Source organism: Anser cygnoides, chromosome 13, assembly GCF_040182565.1.
Source record: "Anser cygnoides isolate HZ-2024a breed goose chromosome 13, Taihu_goose_T2T_genome, whole genome shotgun sequence".
NCBI classification, from domain to species: domain Eukaryota; kingdom Metazoa; phylum Chordata; class Aves; order Anseriformes; family Anatidae; genus Anser; species Anser cygnoides.
In genome coordinates this window covers 19,544,628-19,563,947 of record NC_089885.1, presented here as the reverse complement: position 1 = coordinate 19,563,947, position 19,320 = coordinate 19,544,628, and the positions used below count along the sequence as shown (strand labels likewise).

The 19,320-nt window shown below is 55.7% G+C and overlaps 1 protein-coding gene and 1 long non-coding RNA gene across 8 annotated transcripts in view; one reads left to right on the top strand and one right to left on the bottom strand.

The window, feature by feature from the left end:
* The window catches only part of LOC106042989 (uncharacterized), a 119,662-nt gene extending 109,397 nt beyond the window's left edge, over nucleotides 1-10,265 (bottom strand). For 2 of the 7 annotated variants that reach the window (XR_010834719.1, XR_010834721.1), the window contains exon 1: nucleotides 9,789-10,264. This is a non-coding gene — a long non-coding RNA (uncharacterized lncRNA). Of the gene's footprint in view, nucleotides 1-7,168; nucleotides 8,360-9,788 lie in introns of those variants that run through there. The other 5 variants (XR_010834718.1, XR_010834723.1, XR_010834722.1 and 2 more) reach the window with 4 other exon arrangements.
* A 548-nt stretch (nucleotides 10,266-10,813) lies between these two features.
* POU3F4 (POU class 3 homeobox 4) lies at nucleotides 10,814-12,184 on the top strand. Its single transcript, XM_067004884.1, has one exon. It carries the CDS (start codon nucleotides 10,909-10,911, stop codon nucleotides 12,040-12,042), a length of 1,134 nt encoding a protein of 377 aa, XP_066860985.1. The 5' UTR covers nucleotides 10,814-10,908; the 3' UTR covers nucleotides 12,043-12,184.
* Nucleotides 12,185-19,320: the final 7,136 nt, after the last annotated feature.

Genomic DNA, 19,320 nt, shown 5'->3' with positions numbered 1-19,320 from the left:
CATTGCAGACATTATGCAAACTAATTCTGATATCACTCACGCAATCTTTTGCTCAGGCTAAGCAAATCTCCAGTCCGTGTAACTCGGTCTAACTTCCTGAATACCAACACTACTGCACCAATTTATGTCAACTGAAGGTCTGGCCCCATATATGCTTAATCTAATCTGAACCCATTTCTGCTGACCCAAGGATATCTGTAGTCATCTCTGGCTTTACCCACCCTCCTTTGCATGCGAGTGTCTCCCACCTACAGGTAAGTGCCCAAGTGGGTAACACTGGTGGGTAACACTCCTTCAACCCAGCAACCGGGGCTCTACCAACAGATGTCCGTGGACTTCAGATGCACAAGAAATCAGCAGCGTTTTATGATAATCACCGTTCAAGTAATTTAAAATCAGAATTACCCATGTGATTTCTCCAGATACAAAGTGATCCGCAACAGACAAATCTGAATTCAAAACATGCTCACGTGAAACACTGAAAACACAAAAACCGGTTACAGCTCAGTCCTTGTGGATGCTAGTCACTACTGGAAAACTATCGTGTACATTTCTCTTTCTTTTTTTTTTTTTTAGAGTGGGGGGTATAATAAAAACAGAGGTTAAAGCACTTCCAGGCTTGCCAAGGAATAGGTCTTACCAAGGAAGTAAAACGTTTAAGCTTTAATGGAAAAATATAAATGCAAATATATATAAAATGAACCATAAAATAAGCTTCTTATGGAAATTCATGCCTCGTAACAAGAATGGTACATATATTTCATAACACGTCAAACCCGCCGGACGTGTACTTTCGTCCCTTCCTCACTCCAGGCACAATAACCACCAAAAAAGTTACATAATGGCACTGGGAACAGTTTTCCAGCCTTGGGATACGGAGCCAATATCTCAAGATCCTGGTTCAACCTGCAATCTTAGTCCGGAAAGCAGGCAGACAGGAGGAGAAAATGTATTTATTTTGCCGTATTTAAGTTTGCACAGGCTGGAAAAAGCTCTCAACTACAGGAAGACTCCCCTGTGTTGCCATATATAATCACTGCGACTTTAACCGCATAAAGCAAGCCCTGGGTAAGCCAGAGCCAGTCCGCCCTTACTACTGGGGGTGTGTGAAAGCACCAGCCCGTGAGCTGCCCGGCTCCAGCTGCCAGGGGGAAGGGAAGCCCCAGCACACGGGCAGTGACCGCGGGCAGCGCGGAGCTGCCATCACAGCACGGCGCGGGGCTGTGCGCCACGTCCACGGGCAGCACCAGAGGCCTCCGAGCAGCGAGATCCCAGCCCAGAAGCAGCCCCTGTTCAAAAGCTATGAAACCTCCCTGATGCCCAGGAGTCAGACGTCCTCTGAAACACACTACGTACATCGCTGCAAATGAAGCTGCCGTGTGATTTTTTTCCATCTCACTCTACTCTGCCATGGAAGAAATGGAGTCCTTATTCCTCTTTAATATTCATCGGGTGCAGAGCTACATTAACAGCTAAGTTTTAATTTCAGAAACATTCTGACATTTACAAAGAACAGATTCCAGCCCTGGTTTCACACTGTTTTTTTTTTTTTTCTCTCTATTATCACTGTTATTACTAGTATTAGTATCACTGCAGAAGTGATTTAAAGGTCCTGGACATGTTATTAAAATAGTTCTACTTCTCTCTTCAGCATCAGGATGAATTCTGTTATTTTATAAACAAGAATAATCTCTTTTTGAAAGGGACTTTGAAGTACTGCCTACTCCTTTCTTCATTCTGAAATAGAAGTACTTTTGCTAGGAAAATCCCAGGTAAGAACAAATCCAAATACCTGAAGCAGAGGCAAGAAGATTTACTATACAATGCTGAACACTACCCAGATCTGCTCATAAAATCTGAAAACAATAAAAGGCCAGTAGCAGCCAAATCTGCAAAATTCTCAGGGAAGGCAGGGAGAGAGAGACCTCATGGAAGCCTTCAGCGTTAGTCCCCAGGTTTATTTTCAGGTGATCATTTCCCGAAGCACAGGCACACGAGGCTCATGATTTTACCTAAAGGGCTGCTTCAGCTGTAATTTTGGAAAATACATTTTTGTTTACTGGGATAGCCCAGCAGCTTACCCATGCATGTTTGTGCATCAAACCTCTTTTCCATAGCATTCACTAAATAGAAACTCAAAAGAGTCTTAGGCGAAGATTAAATGCTTTCAAAAATCAATTCTAGGCTGGCATATAAGTTAACCAGTCTGACCTTGTGATTTACAGAGCAAACACTTCTTTAGGAAACAAAGTGTAGGGATATTTTATGTTTCAGTAATCAGTTGAGATAGTACCACATATAAAGAATAAGAAACCCTGGCAATATTTAAGGAAGTTTATCTATGGATAATTCCATAAAATAGGGCTCATTCAGAGGTTTGGGACATTGTAACATTAGAACGCATTAACAAAAGGCAATATCCAGTGTGCAGCCCAGCGAAACTCTAGCAATCACTTTGAATTTCAGGTAGCATTGCGAAGAAGAGAAAAACACATAACCTGGTTCCTACCTGATTACTCCAAATGTTTAACTCTGGAAGCTTAATGTCAAGAAGTACAGTGCTCAAGAAAGCAGTAGCATGACACACAGTTATTCTGCTGGCTAAAGAGCATCCTCCAAACTACCTTGGGAACGATGCAAAATAGTTATAAAACATACTTCTTCGGGTGCATATTCCTGAGGATGGAGTGCATATTTAATGCCCAAGTACTAATGTGCCTTGCAACGGCATTTTTTCATTCTTACTAGTGTCAACAGCAGTGTAACCCCAGAGCTTTCAAATAAACGTTTGCATTAGTTTGATCATATAAGTGTGCTACCCAGTAATTAAATCCAGTTTGTATTTTTAAAGTGCACACCGAGCAATACCCTGCGCAGAGCTAAAGCGCATCGTATTTGTATCCACCGCCTCTCAGTTCTGGGAAATCCACAAATTCATTTGTCAAAGGTAAAAATACTTACGCCAAATTCCTGCTAAATCTTTTGAAATGGTTTGTTCAAACTCTTGACATAGCGTTTTGCTCTAAACAAATTTCTAGACAACCCTGTGATTTTCCATCTCTGAAAATATACTGTTTCCCCTCCATGAAACCAGAAGAGAGGGTCTGAGAGAAAGGAAATTATTAAGCATTCTAGTGGGTTTTTTCCAACAAAAACTAAGATAGAGGTCAATGAATAAGTATGTGCAGGCTGGAACTTAAATCCTCTGGGGTGACTGTAGGCTAATTAATAATTAATGCCAGAGACATGGTGTTTGAAATGCAGATGTGATAACTGGAGGCCTGGCAAAGCTGTTCAGAGGAAGCAGATTTGGATGCTATAGGGAATAGGCACTCCCTTGCCGGCTGGCTCTGAAAGCAGACCTGGGTGCAAAGCAGGGCCTATGGTTTAGATTATATTCCCCTCAGCTGTTAATTACCTGAACCTACTTTGAAGTTTTTCTCTTTTTATCCTCTGCATGAAAAGAGATTGGTTCAGCCAAGGGACTTGAAAAAATGATCAAATACATGGAGTAGAGGAGGGGAATAGAACTTCAGATATAAAAAAGATAAGGAAGAAAAACACTCAGGGAAACACACGAGAACATATTAGGAAGTGCGCGAGTGCGGCTCGCTGTTTCGGGCGAGTTGTGCTGCTCTGAGTTATTTCAGCCATTAAGTAAACCCCTGCGCGTTTTACGAACAGATTTGTTAAAAGGAACCTCTCGCTATATGTATATGGTTTACATTAATTATTTGATGAAAGGACCGTAGGTGATTTTCTATGCTATTTTTAATTCAATAAAGTCATTTAAACCTCCTTCTGTTTGGGGCTATTTAATGAGGTGTGCAACATTAACAGAATCACCAATGAGCTGTTACTCCAAGGACTCACATTGCGCAGAAATCGCTCGCTCCCCGAACGCGGAGGGACCCCGGCCCGCGGGGACCCCTCGCTGCCACCGGGGGGGGCCGGGGGGGGCCCGGGACTCGCGGGGCGGGGGGGAGCGGCCCCGGGCAGAGCCCCCCGCCTGCCCCCGGCTCCTCGGGGCTCTGCCTCGCCCCGCTGGGGGCACAGAGGCACCGAGGCGGCCCGAGGGGCCCCGGCCGGTCCCCCCCGAGGGCTCCGGGCGCGGTGCGGGCCGGGGCCGCCGTGCGGGGCCGGGGCGCTCCCGTTTCCGAGCGGCCGCCCCCGGCTCTGGTCCTGACGCTCTTCCCCGCTCGTTAGAGCCCGTCGTTTCAAAGGCTTCCCCGAGCAAACTTCCCAGCAACTTCACTTAAAACCCTTTGAAAAGAAACGGGGAGGGGGGATTTGGGGGGAATACTGCCTTTTTTTTTTTTTTTCTTTCTTTTTTTTTTTTTTCCCCTGAAGTACAGGAGGACGAGGCGATCCCTCGTGAGCCCGGGGCTGGCTGTGCTTAGAAATGAACCCGGAGAAGCGGCCGCACGACGGGCTGGCCCCGCGCATACACCTGCACGGCGGCCCCGCTCCTTCGTGGCACCGGGTCCCGGTGTCGCCGTGCAGCTCGACCGAGCTCCGGGCAGAGCTGGCGGCTCGGCACGGCTCGGCACGGCTCGGCACGGCCCGGCCCGGCCCGGCCCGGGGGCGCAGACCCGCTCCCACCTTGCCCCAGGGGGACCCGGGGACCCCCCGCGCCGGTGGGAGGCGGCGGGGCCGGCGAGAGGGGGCTTTTAATGAAATCATAACATTAAAAGAGTTTTATATTAAATCCTGTTAATTTTCGAGGTGAAGGCTGCGAAGTGAATGCGAGGAAGCATTAAAAGGGAATTGAATTTGCATTCCTTATGCTACAGGCACATGTTTACATGACCTTTAAAACAGAATTAAAGCTGTATCATCAGCAGCTGTAGGCAATTCACATTACTAAGGCAATCAAATCAGAAGGCTAAACTAACTATAAAACATAAATTAAACCGATAGAGAATCATCCTAATTCACTAGGTTTACTTGCAATTTACTTAGCCGCTACTAGTAATTTCTAGGCACTCGGCAGAAGAAGCCGAGCACGTGAAGGTGGCACTCGCGGAGGGCGGCAGCGAACAGCCGCGGAGCTGCGGGATCAGGGGCCGGACCCCCGCCCCCGGTGGCACAGCCTCCACCCGGTACAGCCTCCCCCCGGTGCAGCCTCCCCCCGGTACAGCCTCCCCCCGGTACAGCCTCCCCCCGGCACAGCCTCCCCCCGGTGCAGAGGGTGCCGCAGTTGCAGCCAGGGCGAGGCCGCGTGGGCTGCGCGAGGGGCCTACAGGCGGGTGGGTCCCCGTGGTTCCCGCACCCCCAGCGTGTGCGGGACGTCTCGGACCTCCCCGCAGCGCCTCCACGCTAAAAGGCGAAATAACCCCAAATCCGAGGGGCTCGGAGCGGCGCAGCTCCCCTCCGCCCTCCCGCCCCGGCCCCAGGGGATGCTCTCAGCCGCCCGCAGCGCAGAGAAACCAAAATCTTAATGATTTCACGAAAAGTTTGCGGGGAGCGCATCCCCGGCCCCGCTGCCCCGCTTGAGGGGGAGCCTCCGCCTGCCCCGGGGAGGCCGGGCCGCAGCAGCTTTGATTTATTTGGATTTATTCCTGCCGGGCAGGCAGAGCCGGGGGGCTGCGGCTCCCCGCCTGATGGCTGCTCCCCCACGCGTGTCTCGGCCCTGCCCGGGCGCTGCCCCGGTTTAGGGCCCGCACGGCCCCGCTGCCCCCACCCGCGCCCCGTTCCCGCGGGAAAGGCGAGGGGAGGAAACGGGGGAAGGGGCGGCGAAGCCTCCAGCGCCTTTAAGCGGGCTGCCCCTGGAATAAATAAATAAATAAATAAGTAAGTAAAAATAAAAAGAGGTGCCGGGAGATGCCGGGCGAGGCGGGGAGAGGAGGGCGGCTGGGGGAAGCCGCCCCCTCCGCGGGGCCGAGGCAGGGCACAGCGCCGGCCTGGGGACGGGGCTCGACCCCTGGGGGCCGGGGGGGGCGGCAGGGGGCGGCGGCAGGGCCCGCAGGGCCGGGGGGGGGCCGGGCTGAGCCTTTGTGTGCCCTGCGCGCAGCCGGGCGCAAGTTGCGCCGCCCGCAGCCGGGGTGCGCCAGGCATTCACCTGCCCCGGCCCCGTGCCCGCGTCCGAGCAGAGGCTGAGCTGCCTCGGGTCCCTTTCTCGTCCCCCGAGAGCTGCTCCCCAAGGCAGCATCATCCCTCAGCAGCCCAGCCCGGCCTGAAAGTCCGGCTTTTGTAACGGCTTCGATGGGCGCAGCGCGAGTGAAGCGGGGAGCGAAGTTTCCGCCAAGCCCGAACCGCTTCGTCTGCGGGAAAACAAAGAATTAGCGGCACCGCGGGCGTCTTTCTGAACGTGGCCCTAGGAAGGACGAGGCACCTCGGAGTGCAAGGGACCTGCAGATCCCTCTGCAGGATCACGGACATCACCGAGCAATTTGCACGCTGACTGATAAAGCTGGAAAAAAAACGTACGGTTTAAAAAAAAAAAAAAAATCATAGGCACGTCGAAATTATTCAGCAAACTACCAAACAGCAAGGCAGGTATTTGTCAGCCCAGGAACAGAGCCATTTGTCTTCGGTGTCTCGTTAGCCAACAGAGGTTAAGCAGCACGCCATTCGGCGCGGTTTCAAACCCAGTGCCCTTCCTTTAGGTGTGTCTGAGCGGGATCCCGCCCGTTCGGGACCTGTGTTTGAATTATTCCCGAGCCCCGCGCGTGGGGCGGCCCCGCGGGGAAGGTCCCAGCGCACGGGGGGGCGCCCCGGGGTGCCCCGAGAGCCGCCCCGCGCCCCCGCTCTGCAGCCGCCCCCGACGTTTCACCGCCTGGATTTAAGGCACGGCGAGACGGACCGGTCCCACGGTTAAATAATAATCATCTTTTTTTTTTTTTTTTTTTTTTTTAAGTGCGCTTTGGAGAGACTTCCCGGAATATTTTTGCTCTCGGCAGCAAACCAACCAAATGTTCGCTCCAGTACCTGCCACGCATCCGCCGAGCTACAGAGAGCAGTGACCTGCCCGTGACGTGGTAGCGCACGAACGAACGACATCTTTTTCTCCCCAGCAAGTACATTTTTCAGACATTAACAGCGTGGGAAAAAAAAAAAAAAAAAAAGAAAAATTAAAATACTCATAAATGGCGATTCGAGCAGAGCAGCGAGGAGGTGCGCACAACGATTTGGAAACCGCAGCGGTTAGAACACGAATGCAATTTACCTTGCGATTTTCTCTGCCCGTGCCTGGCTTTATTGTCCCTGCCTAGCCCTGCTCCGGCGCAGGACCGGCCCCGCCGCAGCCCCGCTCGCTCCGTGCCGGGCTCGGCGCTACCGGGCTCTGCGCGCCGGGGGCTGCGGTCGGTCTGACATTGGGACTCTTTTAATTTGCAATCTGTCAGTCCATCTCCTGGCCGCGGCTCTGAGATGGCAGAGTGCTGGGGCTCTCCCTCTCCCTGCACGGCATTTACTCACGTTCGACAACAGCCAACAGAGACCCCCCCCCCCCCAAAAAAAAAAAAAAAAAAAAAAAAAAGAACTAATTGAGCTTGTGTCGGCATTGGCTAATTTCTGCTAATACTCTGTAAATTCCTCTTTTCCTCCTAACCTTCCCCCACGCGGGCTAGGCTTTCACAAAGCATCTCCGGAGATCCAGGAGCCTGCTTCTCAGCTGTGCTTGCTGAGCGATGCGGGGCTGGGTTTCAGCGCTAGTATCAGCGCCTCGGCGTACACAATGCAAACCTTAACTCCTGGCTCCAGAAACGGTTAAATTGCCCTTTCCCAGCCCCCACCTCCGTTATGATTGACTCTGTTTTTAAATTTGCACTTGTTCCCACCAAGCGCAATCTAACTCGTCCTGTCTCCGAAGTGAACTTGTGTTGAAGGTGAAGTTTTCAATATAGAGGTCATGACACCGAGGCACAGCTTACCGCTCCGAGCTTCATGCCGTATTAAACACAATCAAAACGAACCCCTCTCTGGCCAGTTTTTTTTTTTCTTTTTCTTTTTCTTTTTTTTTTTTTTTCCTCCCGCAGACGAACAATGAGAAAACTCTCCAAAATATAATACCCCCGGCCCCGATGAAACCGTTCCCGGCGCTTCTCGGCTCGCTCCCCCCGAGCTCCCTACCCCGACAGAGGCGCCTACGGAGCCGGCTGGGAGCAGGCACCCCCCGGCCGGGGCTCGTAACGGGGCTGGGTGCGGGGGGCACCGGGGGGCACCGGGACCGACCCCCCCCTCCTTCCTTCCCCCGCCGCAGCCGGGACCAGCGCTGCCGCCGCCCCGCGGGCTCCGCTCGGAGGTGCCGCCGCCGCCAGCCCGGTGCCCACGACGGGGGAAAAGGGGACGGGGAGAAAAAAAATAAAAAGGGGGAAGGAAGGGGAAAAAAAAGGGGAAGGGGGAAAGGGGGGAGGCTGCGCCCGGCCCCCGGCCGCCCCGAGCCGCTCGCGGTGCCTCCGCCGGGCGAGGGGACTCGACACAATTACAGCTCCTCCACTTCAAAGCCGGGTTTTCTCTATAGCGACTTCTAGCTGCCCCAAGACGGTAGGCTGCCTTCAGCTATTGTGTGATCTTTTTTCGTGCCAAAGATTTAGCAGAAAAAGTAGGTAGGAAGGCAAAGCGCCCGCCGGGGAAACGTGGGTCCCCCGGGCGCGAAGGCACCCGGAGCCAAAGGGCTGCGGAGCACGGTCCGGACCCCGAAACTTTTTTTACTTTAATGGGTTTCAGTCTATGAAAAATAAGTTACAAATTCTTGCAACAGTAGCTTTGCATGTACTTATTTTTCTCCCATGTCCAGACGGGGTCGTCTATTGAATAAGGCTCTTTTATTCTGCATGGGGCAGGGGATTTGTGGCCATGGTCCCCCTTTTATTCCTCTCTCTATGGAAACCCAGATCATGGGGAGAAATATGCGAGGCTGAATAAAGAAAAGCAGCAGAAAGGACCGCTTGAGAGCGGCATCTGTTACACTTGGGAAGTTAGACTGACAGGAAAGAGCTAAAGAAACCCTCTCCAGCAGATTAGTTAGAACAGCAAGAAGATTTAACTATATGCAGATAAAAACACTTTAAAATACGGCGGGCTCGCCCACGGGCGAGGTGCGAGCCCCTCGGCCGGGAGCGGAGCGCTGCCCTGCCCCGGTACCGCGAGCCCTGCGGCTCCGTCCCCTGCCCCGCACCGCCGGCACCGAGCGGCGGCTCTGCGCATCTCTTTTCACGGGCAACGGGAGTGGAAAAATTGTTTCGCAAGTTCAAGTGCAAATTCATTTTAAATAATTTAGTTACGTTTTTATACAGCCTGGATTTTTTTTCTTTCTTTCTTTCCTTCTTCCGCGGGCGCCGGTGATGTTTATTTTGCGAAGCTCGTGCAGGAGGGGGGGGGGGGGGGTAGGGAAGGAAAAAAAAAAAAAAAAAAAAAAAAAAGAAAAGAGGCGAGCGGAAAGCCGCGGAGCGCCCGTACAGCTCCGTGGGTGCCCTCCCCGCCGTGCCCAGCGCCTCCGGCGGGCCGGGCTCGGCTGGGCTGGGCTGGGCTGGGCTCGCAGCCCCTCTCGCAGGGACATTTGTCACCCCTGACCTCCCGGCTGACCCCTCCCGCAGCACGCCGAGCGCCTCCCGGCTACCTGCAAACTTTTCTCCGAGCCGCCCCGGGCCCGCCGGGGGGACGCGGCCGGCAGCGGGCGGCCCGGGAACGGCCCCGGATCCCACCCCCCCCCCCCCCGGCCCCGGAGCCTGCCCCCGGCCCCGGAGCTGCCCCGGCCGCGGCGTGCCCGAGCCCCGCGGATCGCTGCCCGCTGCGGGGCCGGGGGCGGCGGTGCCCGGCTGCGGAGGAAGCGGAGGAGCGCTCACCTTGGGTCTAGCTATTTTCTTGAATTTTCTTCAGATCTGTCTTCTCAGAGAAACTAATGCCTTAATGACTTTCGGGTAGCTGCAAGCCTTCTTTTATTTCTGCTAAATATATGAAAATGTATGCAAATTTAAATCAAGCTTAACCTAGGAGCTCTTGCAATATATTTAATGGAATTTCAAACCAATAAGGGAACTCCGATGCAGCCCTCTGCAAGTGCAAACACAATTACGCAGCCGGGCTACCTCCGCGATTATGCAGGGAAAGGTCAGCCGCTAACTTCGGAGCCGGCCCGAGGTACGGGGCCGGGGGGAGCGGGGGGGGGGCAGCGGGGCTCGGTGCCCCCCGGCAGCCCCGGGGCACGGCGGCGGGGCCGCTCCGCAGCTCGGGGCCGGGAAGGGGGCGCGGGGCTTTACGGCCGCGGCGCTCGGGAAGCGCCTTTTGGGGCGAGTTTTTGATTTTTTCGTTGTTTTCGCTCCGCGGGAGCGCACGGCCCGGGGGAGGGCGGGGGGGGGGTGGGGGGGCGCGGGGCGGCCCGGGGGCAGCGCGGGGCGGGCACGGAGCGGGCACGGGGCGGGCACCGGGTGGGGGGGGGGGGGGCGGGGGGGGGGGGGGCACGGGGCCGGGGCCGGGCTTCTCCGGGGTGGTCCCGCCGTGCTGCCGCCGGGGCGCCGCCGCTTAACCTGTGCGTCGCGCTGCCGGGCGCTAATCGCTCCGCATTTAAGCCGTGCCCCGCGCCCACCCCCCCCCCCCCCCCCCACCCCGCCCGGCTCCCCCTCTTCCAGCCCCCCCCCCCCCCTCCCGCCCGCCGGGCGCGGGGCGCAGCGCGGAAGGAGTTAAGCGGCGGGGCCGCGCCGCGGCCGCCCCCCGCAGCCGGCGGAGTGATTCACTTCCTGGCCGCGGCCCGCGCGGCTCCCCTCGCCCCGCCCCTCGCCGCCTCGCCCCGCCCCACCAGGCCGCCCATTGGCCGGCGCGGAGCGGGCCCGGCGGCGGCGCTCCCCCATTGGGCGTCGCGGCCGCCAGTCGCGGCGCGGCCGCTGCCCGGGCCGCCGTGCCGGTGGATGTCAAAGGCTGCGGCGGCGGCGGCGGCTCAGTATAACTCGTGGGGGCTGCGCGGCGGCCATGGCCACAGCCGCCTCCAACCCCTACAGCCTGCTGGGCGCCGGCGCGCTCGGCCCCGCCGACGGCGCGGGCATGCAGCAGGGCGGCGCGTTCCGCGGCCCGCAGAAGCTGCTGCAGGGCGAGTACCTGCAGGGCGTCCCCGGCGGCGGGCACCCGCTGGGGGGGCACCACTGGGTGACGGGCCTGGGCGACGCCGGGGCCTGGCCCGCCGCGCTGGCCGGCGGCCCGCTGGAGCAGCCCGACGTGAAGCCGGGCCGCGAGGACCTGCAGCTGGGCGCCGTGGCGCACCACCGCTCGCCCCACGTCGCGCACCACTCGCCCCACGCCACGCACCCCGGCGCCTGGGGCGCCAGCCCCGCGCACAGCGCCGCGCTGGCCCCCGCCGGGCAGCCCCTGGGCGCCTACCCGCAGGCCGGCTTCGCGGTGGGCGGCATGCTGGAGCACGGCGGCCTCACCCCGCCGCCCGCCGCCGCCGCCGCGGCCGCCGCGGCCGCAGCCGCAGCCGCCGCCGCGCAGGGCTTGCACCCGGGGCTGCGCGACGGCGGCGAGCACGGCGAGCTGGGCGGGCACCACTGCCAGGACCACTCGGACGAGGAGACGCCGACGTCGGACGAGCTGGAGCAGTTCGCCAAGCAGTTCAAGCAGCGCCGCATCAAGCTGGGCTTCACCCAGGCCGACGTGGGGCTGGCGCTGGGGACGCTCTACGGCAACGTCTTCTCGCAGACCACCATCTGCCGCTTCGAGGCCCTGCAGCTCAGCTTCAAGAACATGTGCAAGCTGAAGCCGCTGCTGAACAAGTGGCTGGAGGAGGCCGACTCCTCCACCGGCAGCCCCACCAGCATCGACAAGATCGCGGCGCAGGGCAGGAAGAGGAAGAAGCGCACCTCCATCGAGGTGAGTGTCAAGGGCGTGCTGGAGACGCACTTCCTCAAGTGCCCCAAGCCGGCCGCCCAGGAGATCTCCTCGCTGGCCGACAGCCTGCAGCTGGAGAAGGAGGTGGTGCGGGTCTGGTTCTGCAACCGGCGGCAGAAGGAGAAGCGCATGACGCCGCCGGGCGAGCAGCAGCAGCAGCAGCAGCAGCACGACGTCTACTCGCACGGCGTCAAAACGGACACGGCCTGCCACGACCTCTGACCGGGGCTGGCCGGGCGGCGGCCCCGCGGGCTCGGACCTGTGCGCGCCGGGGGGGGGGAACCGGCAGCGGCCCCCCGCTGCCCCGCAGCACCCCCCCCCCCGTGCCCCCCTGCCTCCCCCCCTCCTGCCCTCCTCGCCCCGTCCCTCCCTCCTCGCCCCCCGCGGGCCGGAGCGCGGCGGGGACCCGCGGACAAGGCTCGCTCTCGGTCCCCGCCGGGACGAAGGGGAAAACGGGAAGAAGGGGGGGGAAATAAATAATAACAAAACAAAACAAAAAAAAAAACAGAACTGAAAACGGAAAGGAAAAGAACGCGAAAACCGGAGGAAAAAGCGAAAACCCGACGACGAAAAAGGAAAGACAGATGTGTGCCTATGAATAACCTTCCAGCGCCTTGGTTATATCAGCTGTATTTCAGGTGAATCTGTTTTACAATAGACTAGTTTTGCATTTTTAAAGACTTCTATAGCGTTTTTAAATGTCTGAGGTGTTTTACTACAAACTGTACACAATATTTGTGACCTAATTTCTATCGGATCGAGCAGCCCAACCTTCCTCCCTTCCCCGCGCGCCGCCAATGTCACCGGGCGGGGACGGGACGGGGCAGGGCGGCCGCGGCCCTTCCTCCCCCCGTGCCCGTGCCCGGTTCCCCCCCCCCCGGCAGCCGGGGGCTCCCCTCGGCGCCTCCGCACCGGCGGAGCCCCGAGACGGGGCTCGTTGGGCGCAGCTCTTCCTTCCCTGCCTTCCCGAGGACCTCCGAGCACCGCCAGACGGGCGGGTCGCCATCCCGCCCCCCCCCCCCCTTCTCCCAGGGAAAAAACAAAACAAAACAAAACAAAAAAATAAACCAAACAAAAAGATGCTAACGCTAATTGCCGAGGGAGCCGAAATTAAAGCAGCACAAACAAAATCGCGGCATTTGCCGGTCCTTTTCTCTCCGGAGATGAGCCGGGCTTTTTTGAGCGGCGCCAGGCTGAGAGGTCTGTAGTAAAACACCTTCGTAATTCTGCGCTTCGGCTTCGGAAATCAGTTTCTCTGTATTTTGTTTCGGTAGTGGAGAGGAATGAGGTGTCTCATCGATTTCGGGGGGAGGGAGGGAGGGAGGGAGGGAGGGGGGCAGAAACCGCCCGCATTCGGTTCACGCTGAGCTTGTTTCCGCGTCACAGGGAGCTGCTGGATCTGTTGGAAAGCTTTTATAAATATATATATATATATATATAAAGAGAGAACAGGGAGGAAAAAACGAACGAACAAAGCAAAAGTCAACGCAACGCTAACGACCTAACCCATTTTTTTTCGGCGCAGGGAAGCGCGGAGCTGTTACACCACCCCCCCCCCCCCCCCCCCCCCCCCCCACCCCCGGGTGCGCAGCGCTCGGGCACGGCCGGGCCGGGCCCCTCGCAGCGGCTCCCCGGGGCTGCGCGGGGCCTGCGCGCCTCGCCCGGCCGGGGGCTGCCGGGCCGGGCCGGGCCCCCCCCCACCACCACCTCCTAGCCCCCAATCCTCCCCCCCCCTCCCCCCCGGCTGTCAGATTTTTCCTTTCGACATTTATATTTTTCAAGTATTTTTCAGTAAGCGCTATTAAAAAAAAAAAAAAAAAGATTAAAAAAAAAAAGAAAGAAAGAAAGAAAAAAAAAAAAACAACTCGACACTGAGGACCTGCCTATTTCTGCCAACTTTATAACTGTACAGTTTTGTATATTAAACGTTTTTTGGAAGTTATTAATTTAAAGAAAGATCATTTAGTTTATTCATTTAGTAACTGATGTATAATAAACGCTATTTTCATTAAAGGTTGCTTTTTTCAACTATTTTATCCAAAATTGCCTATTGCAGTTGCCAACAATTATTTATTTTCAATAAATTCCGCATTATGTTTAAAAAAAAAAAGAAAAAAAAAAACGTTTCAGAAAGAAAAGAAAACAAAAAACAAAAACCAAACCTAGATGGGTGTCGGAAACAAATCACGGAACGCAGCCGCTGTAACGTTTGGTGGTCGACCAGTTTCAGTCAAGGGGTTTATAGCGACGCAATATTTTATTGTTGTAAAACAAGAACTAAAAAAAAAAAAAAAAAAAAAGGTTTAAATAAATAAACATTTTTACAAAAGCCGACCGGACAGCTTCGTGCCGCCTTGTTTGAGCGCCGGGGGGCGGCGGGGGTCGCCCCGGCCTCGCATCCCCCCCCCCCCCCCCGCACCCCCCCTGCCCCTCCCCGCACCTGCCGGGGCCGCGGGACCCCCCCGGGGAACCCCCCCCCCCCCCGCTCCTCGCCATCTCCTCGGCGGGGCTCGGGGGGGGGGTTTGCCTTTTGTTCCTCGCCCCCCCCCCAGCCGCCGGGGGCGGGTTACGGCGGGGCCGCGGCTGCTTCGCCCCCGGCCCCCCCCCCCCCCCCCGGGCGGCCCGGAGGAACAATGGGCGGCACGGCCCGGCCGGGGCAGGGCGCACAATGCCCGGGGGGGGCCGCCCCCGGCACAGCCCCCCCCCCCCCCCCCGAGGAGGGGCAGCGGGGCCCCGAACAATGGGGCCACGCTTTGGGGTTCGGCCCCGAGCACCGGGGCCGGGCGAGCGCCGCAGCCGGCACCGCTTGGTGGGGGGGGGGGGGGGGGGCTCGGGGGGCGGTGGGGGCCGCGGGCAGCCCCCGGAGGCTGCGGCTGCTCCAGGCCGGCCCCGGCGGTGCCGGGGGGGCACCTTTTGGCCCTGCCGCTCTCCGCTCCGCGAGGGGATGCTGCTGCTCGTCCCCGCCTGGGACGCCAAGCCGCAGCTAGGGCAAAAAGGGTTAAAACGGGAGGAGAAGGAAATAACAGCCCCCCCCCCCCCCCCCCCAACACCCCCATTTCGCAGCCGGCTCCAGAAACAAAACAAACGAGCCCCGAGCAGCGTGTGCCGCGCCGCCAGCTCAGCGCCACCGGCCGCAGCCGCTACGGAGCCGAGGAAAAGCCGCAGCCCAAGGCAGCCGCGGCGGCCGCACGGCTCGGGATGCCCGGGGCCCTCGGAGGTAAAAGCCCTTACAGCCGCCGTGGGCCCGGACGGACGGCGGTTCGCTGAAATGAGCCCCTTCCAGAGCCCTTCGGCCGCTCCGTAAATGCAACTACAGCAAGCGCGGGGTCGTTTTGCGTTATTTTCCGACGAACCTCATCAAGAGACAAAAGAGACGCGCTGAACGAAGAAATAAAGTTTATCGGCAGAAGTGCTCCAAAGACTACTCGAAAGCCAGGAAAATCGGGAAGGAGGACGGCATTTAAACGAAGAGAAGGAAATTCTCCCTTCATTATTCCCCCGCACTTCAGTATTCCTGCGAGCAAAAGGAAACTCTTTTGTGCCACCTAATGTTAAGTACACATCACTGTTGTCTTCGCTGCCCACCGCACGCCATGTGCGCGGGAGGCCGGAGGGTGCTGCCCCCGCACAGCACCCAAGGCACAGCACCCAAGGCACAGCACCCAAGGCACCAGGTGCGAAAGAAGCCTTGGCTTCGCTCTCAAGGACCAGGGATTCTTCTGAATTCAGGAAATCATTAAAAATAAATAAATAAACCAAGAGGGGGCGGAAGGAAGCCCGGGGGAATAAGCATGAGAAGGACAGATTCCAAATTAGGTCTTAGTTATGATAGAGTAAATCCAGAAGGTGCACATCCAGGCTTTGGGAAGCTGCCTGCCACCGCGAGGAGCCCAGCTCTGGCTGGGAAGCCCTGGGCTTACAGCAGCTCCTCGGCCAGCTCTCCTCCAAGCCCGGGGCCCCTGGTCATGGTGTGCCCCCCGGCACGGCCCTGGCACGGCCAGGATTTATGACGCGTGCCTGCAGCCGGTCACACCAATGGAGATACTGCTTCCGTACGGAGACACCTCACACGCTCCTGCAGAAGAAAGGGCTGGAGGAATGCATTTCTCTGGTAGCGATGAATTGCACTGCTCTTGTGATTTTGGCGGAGGGCGTTAAGCATCTTTAACACTTTTTGAGGCTGCATCTCCTTTGCTTTTTAAGTTATTCAAACAGAAGAGAACTGGAGGCTTCCTTCGTATTTAATTTTCAAAAATTCTCAAGCCGTGCTCTCCTCCCCTTTAAAGAAGGCCAGGACAATACAAGGGTGTTCACCTGAAAGCAAAAGTACTAAAAGCAAGCAGAGATGCTGGCTGACGTTATAGCAGTCCTTACCACCATGCACGCACCACAGGGACCAGTAAATCCATACCTAGACTGCACTTGACCAAGAGGCTTTCAAAATCCTTCAAAAGAAAGTAGTTGGGAGTTTTTCCTTCTTTGTTTTTAAGCAGTAATTTTATAGCTTCAGGCAGAGCAGACCACAACATCTGGCCACATTGGGCCCTGCACTGGCGTGCCAAAACACGGCTGATTTTTAGGACAGCCCCGCACCCAAATGGAGGTAGGGTTCAAACCCAAATCCTTCCCCAGCAGCCAGGCAGCAAGCAGCTTTGGAGGGGGTCCGCGCTGCAGCCCTTCGGCCGAGGGTCCGGTCCCCAGACACAATTCATCGTTTCACTCACCAGGGCGGCTTCCCTTTACTTTCGGGAGACCAGCCATGCAAACGAAGTTACTCATTTGCGTCTTCGCACAACCCAACTCCAAGACCCCGTCCTAGAAACCAAGATCCTAGGCAGGTGAGCGATCCTGCCGAGTACCCCTGAAAGCAGAGGTCAGGCCCACGTTTGCACTTGCTTTCCCCTTTTCCTAAACCAGTGTCCTGTAACCAATAGACCAGAAAGGCTCCACAGCAATTACATATTTAGGATATGTGATAGCTGCAGTTAAGATCTTTATGACTGATTGCAGGATAAAATTTACTTCAAATGTGCAAGAGCCCATTTTTAAACCACAGTCTTTCAGCTGGTTTCCATTATATATATTCTGAAGAATCAAAAGCAATTACAGTGTACAAAGTATAAATGGTAAATAATTTCCAAATCAGAACCGGTATTAAAGCAATAAGCATCTATTTTTGTTAACACTGTAAGATATGGAGAGGGCCAAACTAAATAACTTTTGGTTTAATATGATGAAAAGAAAGCAAGACTTCTACTTCTGCTCCAACGGTGCATATGTGAAATCTTGTCCCAAACGGAGTTTGGGGTGAGTTTTTGAAGATTTTGGAAAGCAGGGCAAGCTACCCTCTTACGTGGTGGTGAGGTGCATGGTACCTTGGTTTAAGCTTGTACCTGTGACCCGTGGGTGACGTTGCCGGCTGCTGGCCACGGGTAGGACCAGGTCCTCTGTTACATCGGTAACCCGGCGTTAAATCCTGGGAGCGCACGGGGGCAAGAGAGCGTCATTGGTAAGAGCCTGCCACAAGAAGTTAAGAAGCTAATGGTAAATATCATTTCTGCTGGCTCGCGTTTGACTGTATTATCGATTGCTGGGTTCTGGCTCCGCAGCCTCGCGCTCTCCCTGATCAATTTTATACCAGAAAGTGGCGGCACAGAGCAGTGCTAAAACGGCACTGAGAAGTCTGCTTCTGCACAAGGATTTTTAAAAACGCGAATATTTCTAGCAGTGATTGTTCGAAGGCAGGCAGCAGCCTTTCTCGCCACTGTTGGTTACTATTAAGGGACCGAAAATGCGACGCCATTCTTTTGCCCCTGCATTTTTCTTTTTAAATGATGCCAGTCCTTGACTCTGCACCTCGAGTACAAATAATATTTACCCAGCGTAGAAACGCCATTTTTGTGCTGCAGCTCTTTTCCTTTTTGGCCGAGGCATGAAGTTTTGTTTTGCATATTTATCTGCCGACTTTGGGAAGACGAATAAATAAATAAATACAAATCAGCCCGCGGATCTGATTAACCATAAAGTGCAGCGGGGCGAATGGCAACGCCTGAACTCTTCCTGCCGTGTCAGCTGGAGTGCACACGGAGGTAACACGAGCCGTGGGGCAGGCCTCCCCATTCAGGGCTTGTAGCTCTGTCCAGATTATGGGATTAGCCTCTGTTACATATATCTACAGTTAGGAACTTGTGATCTAGTTAAACCAGATTGAAAGCCTCCCAGCAGGTGCTGGGAGTCGGGCTCCGCAGCACAAATTCCATGCAATTGCTGTGGCAAACCTGGGGCTTTCGTGGCACGGGGCTTCTGCAAGGCTCCGTGCTGGAGGGGGGGGGAAGTAAAGTCAAAATCCCGACAAAAAACACACTTGCAGGCGGGAAAAATTAGCCACAAGCTTTTCTTCTGGCTCCTGAAAATGGAGCTGCTATCACAGAATTACAAATGCCGTTGAAACGTTAGTTTGTTATACTTTGCTGCTCCTGGCTTCGCACACATTGTACGAACACAGCCGGTCTTTCAGAGCTAAGAAATGCTAATTCAGTGCTAGAATTTCCAGCTTGCAGAAACTGTCCTGTAAATGTCATGGGGGATTACTAAACCTACAGGAAGATTATAGCTCTGCATATGTTTAGACTCTATTGATTTAAAACTTTATTACCTTTGATATAGCATCTCAGGAAGGAAACAACCCAGCCGCGGGAGCTCAGTCCGAATGCAGATTTTGCGGGGTCGAATCCTGCTGTACAGATCTGCTTTTCAGCGGCACCGCGGGCACTCCTGCAGCGACCCAACAAGAACGCAGGAACAACGCGGCACCTTGCGAATACGAACGCAGCTTCCAAATCCTGCCCTGCTCAGGCATCCAAAATTTCTCATAACCACAGCAGAGAGAGAGTACAATGCGCCCCAAATTATATAGCCATGGTAATTTTTTAATTGAAAAAGTAATGGCATAAGTTATACTACCATATAGTATCCATACGATGGTAAGGCTGTAGAACAGCCTAAGAAAATCTGTCTGTAACAGGATCTGGGGAGAAGTGAATACACACACTCGTGACTGCAAATGGTTTACCACAAAAACATGCAAGTGCACAGAAAGCAATTTAAACCCAACTCAGCAAAAGAGAGTGCCTGTTGCAGTCATCCTCAGGGCAGATTAAAAACTAAAGCCTGCGTTGCCTGCTATGTCGTAGCCGCTCACTGTGCTGCCCACAAATGTCAGATCATTTCCAGTTACACCATGTCTGGAGTCTCAGTCTCGCCGTGTACACCTCTTTGACATTCTTCACCACCGATTACAGAATCCCTTCTGCTCTTTTATGCCAAATAAAGCACGTGAAGTGCAATAACACCAAACAACCATTTTTGCAAAAATGTCTTGGAGGGGGCGGGTTCCCTCTCTCCTGATGCAAAGGAAAAGCCAGGAGCAATCTGTTGGGAGCTGCCGCCACCTCTTGTGCATGCCGGCTGTGGGACCAGCCGGGAAGCGGGGCGAGGAGG

Excerpts from the sequence above, each read along its gene's own strand:
- POU3F4 (XM_067004884.1), top strand. The coding sequence starts at position 10,909 with ATGGCCACAGCCGCCTCCAACCCCTACAGCCTGCTGGGCGCCGGCGCG.